Source organism: Ammospiza caudacuta, chromosome 6 (genome assembly GCF_027887145.1).
Source record: "Ammospiza caudacuta isolate bAmmCau1 chromosome 6, bAmmCau1.pri, whole genome shotgun sequence".
Taxonomy (NCBI): domain Eukaryota; kingdom Metazoa; phylum Chordata; class Aves; order Passeriformes; family Passerellidae; genus Ammospiza; species Ammospiza caudacuta.
In genome coordinates, this window is record NC_080598.1 from 55,138,424 (window position 1) to 55,156,294 (window position 17,871).

The following is a 17,871-nucleotide window of genomic DNA, read 5'->3' on the forward strand; positions in this document are numbered from 1 at the left end:
TTCTGTATTCACTAACATTCTTGATGCAATAGTATTGATTTTGCAAATTACTGACAACAGAAAACTTTTCAAAGTTGAGTTAGGTGATTATGACACGAAAGAAAAGTGATAGTAGGAAATAAATTTTCAATTCATTTTAAACAGAGGCACAAAAGGCAAGTTCTAGTCCTGGGTTTTAAGCCGATCAGAAAGATCATGTATTTTGGCATTAGGTAGATTTTCTATAAAGAAGATATCTTTGGGATCAAATTGCTCTGCTGACTTCAGCAAAAGGAAGAAGAAATATTGTTGGAAAGCCTTCATAGTTCAGGAACACTTCCAAAGCATCTACTTCTTTATAAGCACATTTCCTAGAAACAAAGAGAAAAAATCCTTCATAGATAGCTTTACCTTAGAAATCAGGGAAAGAGAGAGCAGTCTGGTATGGAGATTACACTTTCAGATTTAGTTGTGAATGGCATTTTAGTTGTGTAAAGAGCTGAGAAAGTAGGTTTACTAAGCAGTGATAGCTGGAATCAGGGTGAGCTAGGTTAAAAAAAATCAATTACACATTTTTATTGAGGATACTGAGTATGCAATAACCTCAATCATTCTACTTTAAAGAGGGCACAGAAATGGAAAGAATTGAAGAATCTTGCCAAACATCTGCTTAAATTTGTGCTAATTTGATAAACCTGAGTCTAGAAAGAATTTGCATGGCAGATTTTTAGTTATTTATTGAGTGTGAATTACAGCTCAGAAGTAGCTCTGGTATCACACAGCCAATATGTGACCAGTATGAAAGGAATTCTGTGAAAAAGACATAAAGAAGCCTTGGCCAAGGCCAAAGAGGTGTCCAGGCAGAACACCCCACAGTCCAGAGAGCTGTGTACAAACTTGCTGTCTTTTTTCCTTCTGAAGCTCAAGGAAAACTTGGAAAAAATTTCATTATTATCACCTCTGTAATTGTGCTGTGCTGCAATATCTGTGAAAAAATATTTGAAGTCAGCTATTCAGAATTCAGTATATGCTGTGTGCTATACTGTGAGTCTGCTACACACCTAGAGGTTTCAAATTTCATCATGAAACATGTTTCAATAAAGGTTTTAGAGGTCATAGAAACTTTTAAAATCTACAAGTTCAGGATCCACATTTTGCAGGACAGGAGATTGTGAGCATTTAAAATAGATGTGAATGAGGTTGATTTTCTTCTAGTATTTCAAACAGGATATGCTCCTTAATTTGACACTCTATATTTGTAAAAAAAAAAAAGGCAAGAAATTAATTAAATTTGTCCATATATTCTAGATAGAGCCTTTTTTCATATTCCAGAGAGCACTTCCATTTTATTACCAAGATATTGATGGGATAAAAAACAAGATACTAAAATTATGGAGTGCTTTCAGATAATCACAGATTAAGGCTTAATAGCTGTCTGTGATGAACACTCTGCTTAGGCACAGTTTAATGTTATTTTCTTGCTGTGTCAGACAGATCAAAAGCTTTATTTCTTGTGAAAAAACAGGAGAACTGTGAATCCCAGCTTCCTCTCCACAAAAGAATGCTGGAAAAAAAAGAATAGTAGCAGGAAGATATTCTGATTAAAGCTGACTGTGAGTAGGTACTTTGAGAAATTTTGTCAAGAGCTGTGTAAGTGCTTGATTAATCATTACAAATTTATCTGTGGGCTACAGGAACCAGGCATAGTGAATTAGAGGGAAAAATCGGGTTTCATCTCTTTCAAGGAGATGCTTGCTGCCATACTGAGGCAAATCTTGTGATGTAACTTGGCTCTTTATGCTGAAATCCTGCTTTGCAGTCAGCTGAGCCCAGGGTATTCTTAGCCAGTTAATATGCAGGTCAGTATAATGCAGCTGCTCTGCTCTGGGAAAGTAGGACACACCACAGCTACTCCAAGTCACCAGGTTATTTCCTAACCAGAGGGGTGCTGGTTAACACTTGCCATGAAATACCTCTGCCTATTCCCCCCACATCACTGACAAAACAAAATAAGGAAGAAAACCCCTCCAGAATGGGTCTTTCAGCACTGTGGGAGTTGCAATGACTCTTGTGATTGACAAATTTAAAACTGTTTCAGATGCTGACAGCCCAGGATTTCTTCATTTCTGCTTTATTTGGATTAGATCTATCTGAAAGAGTGGAAGTACTTTTATTTTGTCAAATTCAAGTTACTTTTAAAATGTCTAGTGTTTAAAATAAAATCAGCAAGTTCACTCTAACTAGTCAAGTTCTTTATTATAAAGCAAAACTATTTTTAAAATTATGACAGAATGCATTTTGTGTTTCTTGTTTTGGCTGTCTTCACAGTAGATCTACAAAGCTAAGTTGCAGGAAGAGGCATCAAAGGATTGGGACAGTAAAAGAAGGGATTTTTCAGCTTTTCTTCTTTTGGGCATAGCTGCTCTTTCTGATGACTTACCTAAAATTGTGTTTCCTCAGACCATTTGTTCAAAGTGAAACCTCTCTCTTGGTTGTGGTTCTACAGAACTGTTCAAGTTTCTACAGAACTGTTCATCTAACAAAAATACAGTTCTGAATTTATACTAAGAATAACCATGATGGCTTGGCCTCCTTCTTTGTAGCTCAAGACAGAAAATTACAGGAGGGCATTCTTTTTCTAGAAACCTCTGCAAGTCACATTCCTAATACATTATTTAATTTGCATGTTATTTCCATCTTGATGAACTTCCCTGCCTGTCCTTGGCTTTGTATGAATAAACAATTACAGGTCATATGAGATGTCTTTCCAACTCTGCTTTGCAGTTTTGTAGAATTAATTCATTAAATAATCCTGATGCACCTGGCATTCAAAGTACTTTCAGAAAGTACCTTTCTAAATTGCCTTCTGCTCATCTGTTCTCACTTTTGGAACTAGAGCTGTAATAAGTCTGGCTTAAAATCCAGAATTGCTAGTTAGTCACTGCCAACCAGACCTCTTTCAGAAGCATATCTAAATACATCAGGAGATTTTTTTGGGCCTAAAAGCACAGCTTTAGTAAATATCAATATAGAGTGCATAATCAGAGTTTATTGCTTCACCTGAATAATTATGATCTTCAGCTAGAAGTGCATATTTTCATTGCTAAGTAGTCCAGATTTTAACAAAAGCATGAACTGTGTCTCACTAAATTCACTAAGATAAATGGTATCTTTCTAAGATTTCCTCTGGGTTGGTGGATGAGAAGCTCAGCATCTAGGCTGATATATGGTATAACTCTGTCCTACATTGGCAGTATTCTTTCAGAGCTCATTAGGAAAGCAAACCAAGAAATTATCACACAATAAAGAGTCCCTCCTGCAAATGTTAATTCTGGCAGTACAGAGCCATCTCAGTTAATGTTGTAGTAGCAGCATCTGGGAATGATGCAAGGACATTAGGCATGCAGCTAGTGTTTCAAAGCATGTACAATTAGCATCTCAAACAAGGCACTTACAAAGACTGTAATTGGATAGCTGATGAATTGAGAATGCTTCTTCACAATTTCTTTGATTTGCCTTTTTCCTAAGTATTCTCTTTGGTCTTCCTTCAGATATAGGATAATCTTTGTTTTACAGTCATGTGGTTCCCATGGAGGAAATACATGTGTTTTAGTGACAGCACAAATGGACAAATAGCAACCTTTCTCTGAAATTAAGAGTAATAAATTCTTAATCATCACTGATTACCTGATAATGCTGAGCTGGTGTTCTATACCTGTTCTGTGCTCCAACAAATGGAACAACTAAAGCAATTATACCATTTCAATGTGTATTTCCCCCAGCTTTCAAAGCCCTCTTGAAGTACAGCCATACAACATATGAACTGCAAGAGGAAGTCTATAGAGCAGAAATTCATTAAGTTTGACCTTTCTCTTTAAATGTTACACACACTAAAAATGAAACACAGCAGTGCTGTGTTGTGTGATGCACATTCATTCTCTGCTGCACAAAGTTCAGTCAATGCTTATTACCCAGCCAGGCAAATTTGCTGCTGAAGGTAGAGATCCTCTGCCATCAGACTGTGCACCTGTGCTCCCACTCTGTTCTGCACTAAGTTCACTTCACTCTCACCAGCCACGAGACAGGGAGCAATGAATTCTGCTGATGAACATTTACCATTATCAATGACAGCAAGAACCTGGAATGGAGGTGACTCTCCTGCTGCCTGTCTTTGCTTTGTGACCACGGTCACACTGGCAGCCAGGGAGGCAGGGAAGAAGCTGACCCCAAACTGACACCAGCACAAGCCACGTTTCTATAGGAGCTGCTCTGCTGGACCTCACAGTTTTCATGGGATCGGCTCCTGTGCCTGCATCCAGGATGGTCAGAGTGCAGTGGTGCTTGTCAGGCCCATCATTCCCAGAATGCAGCTAGTTAGGGCCAGTCACAGCCTCAGGTCTCATCCTGTCCAGCGATCACAACAGAAGGCTTGAGCATTCTCAGGGTTACAGTTAAGAATCCAGGCTGTGTTTTACTGGCTGAGTCACATTAATAGCCAGATTACTTGCAACCAGTGATTTGCTAACTGCCTCCCTCAGAAAGTTTTTCTTGCTGGAATGGAAAGTGTTGGTGAGCAGTTATTTCTGCCTGGAAGGCAAGAGTCCTCTTCATCCTCAGTTTGCACAGACTCAGTGTTAATAAGGATACACAGAGTTGAAACTTCACTGCTTGTACACCCACACATACACTTGACAGTGGCACATATGTTCTTAAACTGAAAAAATATAAATAATTTGTCGTGAGAGCATAGAGCAGAGAAATTTAATTATTCAGATGTATCATTAATAATCCAATATACATTTTAGATTTTTCGCTGATTACTTACTTAAGATAACATAGAATGAATAATTGTTTAATCAAGAGGAAATCCATAGGCTTTTTAATATTGTCATGTTAGATTGTATTATAAAGTAAGAAAAGTCATCACAGGATTTGATTTATTTTCACTAATTAATTTCGCTTGTACATTCTAGGACATCCCAGAGATAAAATTTTGCAGTTTTGACAGAATAACAAACACAAGATTTTCACTCTCCTTTAACTGAAACACTGCCTCAACAGAAATATTCTGAGGTAACTCTTTAATTTTAACAATAAGCTTAAAAATTCTCTAGGGAATGGGACATACTGGCTGAGTTGATATAATGATGAGACTAACACAGATTTGTTTATAGTCCCTTCAAGTCAGAATAACACTGAAAAGAAACACATTTTGTTGAAGGGATATGTTACAATGTCCCTTCTCTTGATCATTTAACAGAAACCAAATCTGAAACCACCTAAAGGTGTAGATTTGCTCCTTAAGATAGGCTATTATTTCCTGTTTCTATTTAAGTTCTTCTTAAACAACCCCCTTTATTCACCTCTGATGAAAAAAGGCCACAAGCCCTTGTGTCTGGCTACTAGCTGTTTTTATTTTGCCCCAATTCTCTCCTGTCACAGCTGTGGGAAGGAAAGTAGACAGAAGAAACAGAATCAATTATAATTTAAACTGACTAGAAATACTATGATGAGATTATGTTTGAATTTTCCAGAGGGAAGTGATGGAAAGAAACAGCCTGTAGCCACATTTCAGCTTACATTAGAAGAGTAACTAATCTTCATCAGCTAAGTCTGGCAGTAAAAGAATCATTGTCATCACTCATCTTTCTACAGAATTAGTGTAGGTAACCTTCAAGCCACCAAAAAATAAAATTAAAAAAAAAAAAGCATTAAAAATCATCCCATCTCTTGGTTTAGACGTGCAGCAGAAGGAGAGAAACTGAACAAGACTCCTTGGGCATGGAGCAAGTCCAGGCAGCCATGGAGAGTGTCTTGTTCTGACCTACCAAATATCAAAGGCTGCTTTACTAGAGGCAAGCAGCCTCCTCATTGCTTGTTTAGAAACTGACATCATGATCCTGCACTTCAAAAGAATTTCATAAAAATTTATTTTTACAGAAAGTAAGTAAAATGCTTCTTACTCAAAACAGTGTCGATTCATATTGATATTGCACAAAAATAAATTATAATGTTAAGGGTAAACTTTCAGGATGATGGAATGTTTGAGGTTGGGAGGAACCTCATCTTTCTCTGCTCAAGCAGGGCCACCTGGAGCAGGTTGCCCATTACTGTGTCCACTAGCAGCTGCTCTGAAATGAACTAATTGCTGGGTGACATCCCTTTGCATTCACAGAAAGTGGACCACAGCCCTCCCAGAAAAACTGAAAGGTAAAGTCTCTGTAGGAGCAGTGGGCTCAGCCCTGGCACACGTGGCCTTGGCTGGAGCAGCACCAAGGATCAGAAGTGGCAGATTTCCTGGGAATGGGGGTGACTCAGGTGCACTGATGGGCTGTGCATGTTTCTGAATGCAAACAAACAGAGTAACACCCTGACTGGGGAGAGGAATCCGTGAAAGCAGAAGAGAAGCTCATGAGCCCTGGTAGTGCCATGCTAATGAGGATTCCTGCTGGTGTTTGTGCAGTGGGCAAGGGGAGCAATGCAGGGGTCTCTGTGCAAGCCCTGCCACCCACCTAAGAGCTGGGACAGGAGTGCAGCATCAGGGCTGTCCAGTTTGCAATGCTGTTAGAACTCACCAGATGGGGCTAATACAGCAAATATAAATATTCTCTATAGGAGTCATATTGAACAAATATATAGAGATAGAGAGAGCAATATATATTTGTGTATATAGCACAGGAGTTTTAACCTTATAAAAGTTGTTTGGTTTCTTTTTTTTAAGTTAACCCCTTCAATGAGTCCACTATTTTTAATAGATACTTTGTTAAATTAATTTTCCATGAATCATATGTTTAACTATTCAACCATTCTCTCCCACCCCACAAACCAATAGCTGTCTCAGGAAATCTTTTGGTTGGATCAGGCTTGCTTATTTTTAACTTTTAAAAAACTCTAAACAACTATAAAACCACATATATAAAAGTTGAAGGTTTATGTTAAGATCAATTCCTAATTATTATACTTTTATCTATTTTTAAATAAGTGAAAGTTGTAAAAATCAGTTTGTTTATAAATGTGCAGAGCTTTCCTTTCTCCTTTGCAACACAGATGCAGAGACTGATCCTGTCACATAGATCCACTCCCCAGATTTATCTTCCTGTAGAGATTCAACATATTTAGACATCACTGTAGAGTTTTAGTTAACTGATTAAAAAAAAAAAAAGGAAATATCTGTATGCCAGTGCATATATCAAATGTCCTCATCTGTGTCACATCACTGAATCAAGAAGTTAGTATTTGAAAATTGAAAGAAATTGCCTGTGAAAGATGTCAGACTGGTGCTCTCTGTATTTTACCATGCCTACAAGAAGCAATTCCATCATTTTACTACTGAAAACAAGGAAAATACATGAAGATTTAATACACATCTACCCTACATTTGATTTTAGCTTGTTATACCTACTCATGAAAAGAAAAATGACAGTGAACAAACAGACTTCAGATGGGATTTAACTCGACCAACAAAGCAGCTATTAGAAAATGACATAAATCTTGTTATACCTAGCACCTGGCCTTAGAAAGATGGAGGCTGAAGACAAGGAATGTCACAGGAATGTGCATACTTGATTACATGATTACTGAGAAGTGCTTGTTATATAAGAACAATATTGTATGAGCTGCATAATGATGATGGTTTCAGATAAACTAGAAAAGCAGGGACCCAAGAGCCTACTCTACATAGGTAATCTTCTAAATCACACCTTTCTTTAGTAATACCATCCCTTGCTTTATGTATGCAGTGAGAGAAAGTGAGGAGAGAGATTAAATGTGAACAAGTCTCATTAGGCATGGAGAAAGTCAGACTTCCATTTAGACAGACACTTAGGCTGCTGAAAGCCTTAGTGGTGATAATTTTTTATGATTAATTAAATTTTGTGTATGATGAAATTATAAGGTACCTATGGTAATGATGTAAGAGTACATATGTAATAATAATAAATAAATACCCTTTCTCCTCAGTTTTGTCATCTTGTAGATGACAAAACCCCAATCATAAAAAAGCTATCCCCACTTTCTTGGAAAATACTGTACTGGTAAATTTTATCTAAAAGGTTGTACATAATCTTCCTATGTATGAGTAAGTTCTGGACACCAGATGGGTGGAAAAGCCATGTGAATTTAACTTATGCCCTTCTAGACTTGCAAATGAAAATCAGTGACCGACCATATGACCATAATGAAGCCAGCACATAATGATGACCAGAATGGAGCCAGCACATAATTCAGGGAAATAAACTCTCCTTTCTTTAAATGTGCAATGATTCAACCAGCACTGAATGAACAGCCAGTGCTGTGCAGTATGCAGAGCTCCCATGCTTCAGTGAGCTTATTGAAAAACTCATAAAAATTCCCATTAGATGATCATTTATCTAAAGCTTCAATGCTTCATCTAAAACAATTTTGAGACAGTGATTCCAGCCATGGAAATGAAATTATGCTTGTGACACTGATAGATAATCTCCTCCTATGACTGGACAGAAAGCAGATAGCCATGCTTTTTCTGAAGCTCTCTGCAACCTCTGAGATGTGAGAATGGTGATAAAGGAATGAAGAATGTGCTCACAAGTTTTCAGTTCCTCTTTGTGTAATTCACCAAAGCAACAGAGAAAGATCTCACCATCAGCTAGATAGGTGACCTGGGGGAGACTGAAGAACCTGACATAAACTTAAGATATACATGCACATATCTTTCTTATGAGCAAAATGTTCACAGGCTCCTGAATCTGGTCACCTTTAAACTAAGACACTTTTATTTTTATTTTTTTTTATGCTGGTAATGCTTCCCTTTCCTTGACTGTTAAAGTCAGTCCTTTCCAAGGACACCTTTCTCAGCTTTCCTTATTTCTTGTTCTGCTTAGGGACTCCTAAATCACACACTCGCAGCCACTTTTCTTGCATGGATGACTGTTAACTCACTGTTGCAGGTTGCTTGCCTGACCTGCAAGACTCATCAATAACCAACCATGCATTATTGTAACTCAATAACCACAAGCTTCCCAATAAAAACCAGCTGAGTGAAACAGCCAGTTCTGATGAAAGAGAAAATAATTTTGAAGCACGTATTTGCTGAATCTATTGTTTCTTGAATTACAAACATTCAAGTGTCTATTGCAGACTGCACTTTAGGAGTGTCCTTGGCTGTCTCAATGGCACTGCATTCTCACACTGCAACACTGTCTAGAAATTCCAGTTTTGTGAGAAACTGAGCTGCTGCTGCTCACCAACAATCAGACCTTATTTATTCACAGGTTGTCGTTCCTCAGCTGATTACAGCAGTACTGTTTATATGGACAATATGTCTTCCCTATTTAGGGAGTTTTGAGAAGTACATAATGCTGCAGCACAGCTTGGAAACACAAGTTATTTGTAGGTATATCAAACCAATCTCTCTACCTTTCCGTAGAATTTAAATTAAATTCAATATCTCAGTCTTATCTTCAGAGAACATAATTTCCAGCACAACTACAGTCCCAAGATAATAACTGTTGTTGACAAGAACAGTAATCCTGGCTGTGGAGGCAAGGTACTCTTTTCAGGAGACAACTCACAGAGACCTGATTGCAAACAGCAGAATGAAGTTTTCCAAAGACAACAACAGAGTTCACCCATCATCCTATCCCAGCTACAAAGCACACTCATTTTACCTTGCTTCCTTCAATCCAAATGCCTGGTTTTAAGAGTACCCATTTGTTTCTCAGTAATTAACCCGCACACTATGAAAACAAAATATTTCACATGCTCTTGCTCCTCTGTGGAAGGATACAAGTATAAACAACATGAAATGTGTTCTAGGAGAGCAGAAATTTCCTTATAACACCCTTTCACTTTGCAATACATAATGCATTACCTCACATATTAAATGTATGCAGTGGTTAAGAAGAGATTCCTAATGCAAATAAGCAGCTATGAAACTATGCCAGAAACAATAACTTCTCATGATGAAAGCAAGTTAAATGTACTTTAAAGACCATGTAAGTACTTGAAAATACATTTCCTTTTTCTTCTCCCCATATTAAATGGAACTTTCTTGCCATCCTCCCACCAGCACAAACTTTTGCCTAGTTCAGATGTGTTCCTTACATGTCTCTGTACCTGTTAGTAGCTCACACACATTCAAAAGCTGTTAAAATTTGACACGTTGCAGAGCTTTTGACTCTCTTGACTCTTAATCCAGTCACATTAAATGCCTAAATTGTTTTGGGCATCAGAAGTCCCAGAAAGACTTGACAGACCTGCTATAGCTGACAGACAGTGCAGAGATGGTCTCCTGATTTCTGCAGTATAAACTGCAGGCAGTGCTTGCTGGAATAGACAGTTTGCCTGATGCAGTATGGGAGTAGTCACCCTTCTCTTTTTTTTTTTTTTTTTGTCTCAGGAAAGCTGCTAAAAGCTAATACCAGTTGCTGCACTTTTAGGGATGTAACAGACAGCATTCAAACTCAAACACAGGAAGGTTTTGTTCATAACTGTTCTTGCAGGTTCTTCATGTCCAGTAAAAGCACTATTAATATTACATTCTGAAAAGTTTCAGGACCAATTTATGCCCTGGAAAAAACAATCTCAAAGGACAACACTATTTTATTACTGTTAGTGAATTTTGCTCATGTCTGTTTTCCAATTTGCCAAAATAATTTGCAAAAGGTAAAGGCACAATACAGCAGTGATTGTGACTGACTGCAGTTTATTGGTTGTGTGGTGCATACAAAACAACTCATTTGGGGTGTCCTCATGAGATCATTTCAGAATTATCATCCTTGGTTCGCTTGAAACAGAAGAATTTTCAAGTGGTACAGGGAATTTTTTCCATAAGACTTATCTCTGTAATCTCTTTTTCTCCTAGTATTTGATGAGCATTGTTGATGGGGTTGTACAATAGTGTTCTTGTGACTTGCAGCTGTGTTTTTCAAATGAATATTTGTCTTGGATTCTCCGTGGAATCTCTCAGCAGCTTTTATTGATGTTTCTTGTAAATGTTAAACACTACATCAATTCTTTGACTTTCTGCACCATCATGTACTGCTGATAACCAGGTACTTGTTAACTTTGTTTATTCTTTGGATCACACTCATTCCATCAGTGACAGATGGCCTGCTGTGGCTTCAGTGTGATTTGCATTCCACACAGGCCCTCTACCAAGGTTGCCTGCTTTCTTCTTCAGAGTGATCTATCCTGTCTTGTCAGTGGGTAATGAATAAGACATACTGAGTGTGCCTGCTTGGAGCAACACTTTTTTTTTTTTTAATTTTGTTGTTGTTGTTACATCCTTATCTGTTTTGAATATTACTCTTTAGAGATCCTTGCTGTTCCTGCTCTTCTTTGGTGATTCTTTGGTGAAAGAAAATACTCTTTCTCTCTGCAAGTCCATTAATGAAATTTCTTTATGAAACAATCACTCTTAACATGATTTAAAAAAATGCAGGGCTGCTTACCTGCTTTATGTGCTTTTAGGAGGTCATCAATACCATCTGGCAGGACTGACTGATAAGCTGACAAGATCCATTGGTCATTATTGATTGGCTTTATCTTAAGAATTTCAAGCAAGTCTTCAATACTTGGCCTTTTAGAAGTCTAATCATCTGTACTTGTTCAGTATTCACTCAGATACATACTCTGTTCTGGAGATCCTTGGCTGTTTTGGGTCTCTCAGCTATTTTTGACTAATATTTTGATGGTCAGCAGCAAGACAGTATTCAGCTACAAACAAAATCTCTTTGAACTAAATTGACTTGAAACTAAATCCCTTTAACCCCCTGCAGTCTGGAAGGCTGAGGGGACTCCTTCAGCTGAGCTGATGTAATGGAAAGCAGGAAGGTCCTGCTGCCCATTCCCTTAAGGAGTCAGTGTTTTTTGTTTAACCATTTTCGTTTCACATGTGCAAGGTGTTGAATTGTCCATCCATTTACCTTTCAGAAATGGCTCCTCATGAGGTCAGGAGAGCACTGTGGCTGCTACAGGAAGGAGTAGCAGCAGACAGTCATAGTCCAGAAAGAAGAGAGCAGGACAATGCCTTTGGTAGCAGTCACATTAGAGCCACACAGCTACAGCAGGAAACTGTGTTTTGAAAGTGTGTTTTTTTATTGTTAACTGAAGATGTTCTAATTCTGTGCTGCTTATCTTCCCCTAGTCCCACATTCCCAACTCCTTCCTTATTTTGGCTCCAGCAGTTCTATGGTGAGTTGAATCAACCTGGCTGCTGATCAACACTTTGCTTTCCTGAGAACTCGTAATTTCTGTGTGTGTGTTAATTTTCAGGTGGATCTGACTCACCCTTTGGTTGCATGATTACTAGAACTGATGCAAGGCAAGAAATGGAAATTCCTGTAGAGGAGAGGCCAAAATATTTTTTTCCAGCTGGAAATCAGTCTTAGATCAGTTTGAGTCAGTCATGAAGCTGTAATCAGACAAACTCTTAAAGCTGAAACTGCTGTCAGAAGAAACAGTCCTGCCTCCCTGCCCAGTGAATGCAATCCTTCCCAGCCCTGTGCCACCTCCATCTGATATTGATCTGGTTTCCCATGCAACACAGCTGGCTGCATGGCTGCAGGATGATCAGAACGATGGGGTGAGTGATTTGATAACCAGTTTTTCAGGTTCACACCTCAGGCCAACTCCCAGGCCTGGCTCTGCCTGCAGCAGGTTGGAGGCTGGTGCAGGTCTGGAGGCACCATCTCCATCAGGGCACCTGAGCTTGGCATGAAGTCAAAGCACAGCTGCACACCTGGATTTGCTGTCCCTACACTGACAGACTGCCACAGCAGGAATCTCACCAGGCTCCAGGCACTGGCAATTCCCCTGTGGGCAAACAAGCCAGAGGAGATGGCCAGGGCTGTGGTGCCTCCTTGTGAGGTGAGTGGGGGCTCTCACCTGGGAGCCATTGCCCCAAAACCAGCGCTGCACATGGACACCTCCTGACTGAGGCACTTCCAGCAGCGGGGATCACCCCACCCCACGCTGTGCTGGCACTGATGCCCACATCCCAGGGCGGCAGGGCCCTGTGGGTGCACAAGGCCCCTGCTCACGACCCCTCCTCCCCCTCTCTCCCATCTCCAGAGTAGCTGCCGCTGGAGCCACCATGCTGGGTGACCCTGCTGAGGCCACACCTGCAGCGCTGGGTCCGGTTCTGGGCTCTGCAGCACAAGGGAGATGTGGAGCTCCTGGGCCGGCTCCAGTGGAGAGCTACAAAAATGATTAAAGGACTGGAGCATCTCTCCTTCGAGAAAAGGCGGAGGAGCTGGGCCTGTCCCGCCTTGAGAAAAGCTGACTGGGAGGAGACCCCACCAATGTGTATAAATATCTAAAGGAGGGGTGTCAGAGGATGGAGCCAGACCCTCCTCGCTGTGCCACGGGCAGAAACTGATGTACAGAACTTGCACACGAAGATGAGGAGGAACTTCTTTACTGTGCAGTGACCGAGCACTGGGACAGGCTGCCCAGAGAGGGAGTGGAGTCCCGCTCAGTGCAGACACCCAGGAGCGCTCAGGCGGCAGTGCTGCTCTCCGGGACGGCTCTGCGGGGCCGCGATGCCGAGCGCGGCGTCCCCGCGGTGTCCCCGGCCGGGCCCCTCAGGCACGCCGCGCCTCCCGCCCCGGGCCCCGCCCCGGCCCCGAGCCGCGCCCCCTTCCCCGCCCCCCGGGCGCGCGGGCCCGGCGCGCGCGCAGTCGCGCGGTAAACAGGCTCCGCCGGCCCCGCCTCCTCGTGTCGCCCCCGCGCGCAGGGGCCGCGCGCGCGCCGGCGGCTGCGCAGTGTCGGCACATCCGGGCACTGGGGCAGGATGAGCGCTCCTTTCCAAGATGGCGGCGGAGGGAGGTGGGAAGGAGATGAACGAGATTAAGACCCAGTTCACCACCCGGGAGGGGCTGTACAAGCTGCTGAGCCACTCGGAGTACAGCCGGCCTAACCGCGTGCCCTTCAACTCGCAGGGCTCCAACCCCGTCCGCGTCTCCTTCGTCAACGTCAACGACCAGAGCGGCAACGGGGACCGGCTCTGCTTCAATGTGGGCCGGGAGCTCTACTTCTACATCTACAAGGGGGTCCGCAAGGTACCGGGGCTCCCCCGCCGGGATGGGGCGGGGACTCTGGGGGCTCCGCGCCGCCCGCCCGCCGGGGTGCGGGAGCCCCGGGGCCGCGCCGGGGGCGGGGGAGCGAGGCCGGGCCGCCCCTCCCTCGCCGTGCCCCCTCCCCCGGCCGCGGGGCCGGCGGCTCCTCGGCTCCCGCCGAGCTCCCGGTTAACCGGGGAGCGCCTGGCGAGGGGGACAGCGGGCCTGGGGCGAGGGCGGTGTGAGGGCATCGGCGCCGGGCCGGTGCTCGGGGCTGCTCCAAGTACGGTGTCACCGGCGGGAGCTCTGTCTGTGTGTGTGGGCCCTGTGCAGGGATCGCTTGGGCCCTCCTGGTGCGGAATGAGGGCTGGGTGGCTTTCCCTCCCTCGGCCTCCTTCACCTGCTGCTTCAGGTCAGAATTTGCTGGACACGCTAATGCCTGTTGTGATTATGGTGGTGTCAAATCCCTGCTTCCAGGATCTTCCTGGCTTTGGTTGCATGGCTGAAGCATTCCGTGCAGCTTTAGGCCTTTGTTATGACTTAGAAGTGTGGGTTGGTTTTAGAATTGTTTCTAAATGGGAGCGGTGCAGTGAGATGAGTCTTAAATATCAGATAATTGACAGAGAGAAAGTTGCTTTTGCAGGGAAGAAAGATTGATGTACTTGAGAGACAGACTCCTTGCTTGTCATTATTGGATGCAGGACAGTGCATGCTTTTGATTTCTCAGGTCACCATATTTCTGAACAACCCCTTGATTTTATGGGATTCAGAGAACAATTGGGAATTTGCCGTGCTAGGTGAACACATGTCAGTCCTCATAGGTGTAAACACAGATATAATGAATGTCAGCTTTCTGTTTTGTTTCACATAGTGGGCGTTTGTTATTTTACATGCTCGCGTCTCAGCATGCCATCATGTGAGTACCTTGAAATCTTCCTGCTTTTAGCCCACCGTTCAGCATGGGGTGGGGGCACAGGGAGCTCGAGACTCGCAGGAGGCTGTGCAGGAAGCTCGTGGATGAGCAGGGGATTATGCCTGGAGCTGCTGTGTCCTGGGTAGTGCCCCCAGCACTCCTACTTTCTGTAAAATGTCGGCACAGCAGGAGTTTAAAGTCTACGTGCTTGTTTGTTGACTGTGACCTAACAGATCTGATATGTCTTCTATAATTATATGTGAAAGTGTGTCTGTGTGTATTTAGTTTCAATCTTTAATGAATTTTAATAATTTAGCTATGTTTCAAATAGTGCTTGGACAATGGCTTTTTTAGGCATACAAGGAGTATTTAGTATCAGACCGTATTCCCTGCTCACAACCACTTGCTGTCTTTACAAGGTATCCTGAGGAGCAGTATCTCTGAAAATCTATATCCTAAATCGTTGCTGTGTTTGGTTCTTGCTATGTTTGTTTTTTCCATGCAGAGTTCTCTCCCTCAGCTCATAGAGCAGGCCTTTATGTAGTTTAGTAATGGCACATGTGATTCTTGCAAGTTCTCTTAGTCATCTCTTGCCACACTTCTGAGAAATAAAAATCTAAAGGCTGGAACTTCGTTGACATTAAGGAGTGGAATAATTATATCAAATTACAAAAGACTTCTTGAGCTGGTGTTTGGATATTGTTTTAGATGCTGAAAGCTACTGGTATGATGTACAGTAGCTGAGAAATTTGAGTTTGTGAACTCAGGAGGCATTTATACCTGTGACAGTGTGAATGTGAAACACTTTTTTCTCTAAAGAGAGTAAAACATACACATTGTTAGGACAGAATTAATCTCCATGACCTTTTACAGTATTAACTATGTAAGATAATACTGCATATTCTATATGTATAATACTTTAGTTAAATGAACCTAAAGAAAGAGCTGCAATAGATTGACTCAGTCTAAGGAAAACTTTAAATTAAATGGGAAGATGGTCTGGCTTAAATCTGCAGTACTTGCTGTTTTATAATTTACTTTGGAACTTCAGTTGGAAGTAACTGTTTTGTCTGTGTACAAAAGTGAAACAGGAACAGGCTGCCAGCCTGTCAACTGATCATGTGAACTTTTCAGAATCAAAAGTTCTGTCTTGTAGCTGTCATAAAGGGGAGAGAGCTGTTGTTCCCTAAATGGACAGGATGGAATTCTGCCTTAAACCGGGCAGACTGTCACATTCTGTGTCCCTTCCTGTTCCTCGGAGCAGGATGGGGAGAGGGATTTGATCTAAGACCAACCTATTTGTGCTCCTTGGCATAATACAGGTGCTGATAACTTCAGTTTTAGCTGTTAGTTCATAATTATTTATATATCCCTTAAAAATTTTCCCTGATTACTTGAAGATTATGATTTTCATTCTGGCTAAGTCATATTGGAGTATTGAGTTGAATTTAATGAAGATGTGCTGTGTAAATATATCAGGGCACTGTGATTTTGTCTTTTTATTTTTTCTTTTTTTTCACTTTTTTTTAAAACTTCTTTTCTTGATGGGAAAATGCTATATTTTTCCTAAAATGAGTGAAAGAACCACCAGGACTGTATTTTAAGTGACCATGTCTGTTAGGTACTGAGATAATTCTTGCATCAGTAATCCTTTGCAGATCAGTACACATTAAGGAAGAGCAACACTTAAGCCATGAATGCCACTTAAGAATAAATAACCTAATGTTGAGGCAAAGATACCACTTGGAAGATATTTCTTGACATCAATAATGCTAATCTTTCTTCCTTTAGTTTCCTTTAAATCCTAAATGCTTTGTGTCTGCTATATCTGGTTTGTAAGTCACCTTTTTACATGAACTGCTGATGTGTGTGTTGTCTTAGGAGATTTAACTTACATAAAGAAAAATGTTTCCAGGTAACCTTGATCCTTCCAAGGCACCTGGTGGAGAAGTTAGATCTGGCATCCAGGACAGTGGTGTGGAGATTGGAGCACAAATGGACAATCCTCAGGGTTTGGTAGAGAGACAAAAGTTTTGGACAGCATTTGAAGCTGTCTCTAGAGACTTTTCAAAGCAAAAAGGTTTTTTCCAGCTTCATTCTATACCTCTTTAAGAAGGAAGCTGAGTTTTTACTATTTTATTAAAAATTTAAAAACATTATTTAAAAAATCCCTGATTTTTTAAAAATAATGAAGCATTGCAGCTGTCTTTGTGTTTATAAAGCAATGCAGACTTCCAGAAAACTCCTGTGTTCTGATTTGGATCCACTAAAAAAAAAAAAAAACACGGAGCTGTAGTTTAGTAACAAGTTAAACTGTGACAGAAGGAGATGTGGTTGGTTTACTTAGATAAGTATGTAATTGTTCTTAACTGCACCGAGTGTCACTGGACTTTCCCTTTCAGTCCTCCTTTACTTTGGCTTTCAGGTGAGATGTGTGCAGTGATCTCTCATTAACCAGAAGGGGTAAATCCCCATGAGCTCTCCTGAGCTGTGGGAGCTGTAAGTGACAGTGGCAGTGTGGGGTCCTGCTGGCAGCGTGCTCCATCCCCTTGTCTCTGGCAGTGCTCAGCCTCTGGTTCAGCCAGTTCAGCTTGCTAAACCAGCAGCAAAAAGTACTTGCAGTTGTTCTGGGCAGATTTCCTCTTGATTTGGGGACTTGAACGGTGTCATCTTGGGGTTGGTGAGTACAGTGACAGCAAGGAAAGGCTGGAGGGGCTCAGCCCCCTTCAGTGGCTGGACTGTCTGCTGGGATCCACTGCCTTGGAGGTCTCTCCTGAGTAAAGCCTCTGCTTCTGCCTTAAGTCACTTCTGGAATGATCTGTTCCTGAGGGATTGTTGACTTCATTAAGAGACTTAGAGGTGTTAACAGAAGCTTTTCCTGTTATTTTAGGCATTTCCCTCTTCATGGAGTGAGACTGTAATGTAACAATTCAAAAATTATTC

The 17,871-nt window shown here is 41.7% G+C and overlaps 1 protein-coding gene across 5 annotated transcripts in view; it reads left to right on the top strand.

Annotated features, from left to right (window-relative positions):
• The first annotated feature begins 13,769 nt into the window (after positions 1 to 13,769).
• WDR20 (WD repeat domain 20) overlaps positions 13,770 to 17,871 on the top strand; it is a 45,647-nt gene continuing 41,545 nt past the window's right edge. For all 5 annotated transcript variants that reach the window (XR_009274832.1, XM_058806589.1, XM_058806592.1 and 2 more), the window contains exon 1: positions 13,770 to 14,018. Coding sequence is in view for 4 of the 5 variants with exons in the window: in XM_058806589.1 (XP_058662572.1) it covers positions 13,770 to 14,018 (249 nt within the window). In the remaining variant the exon portion in view is untranslated. The remainder of the gene's footprint in view (positions 14,019 to 17,871) is intronic.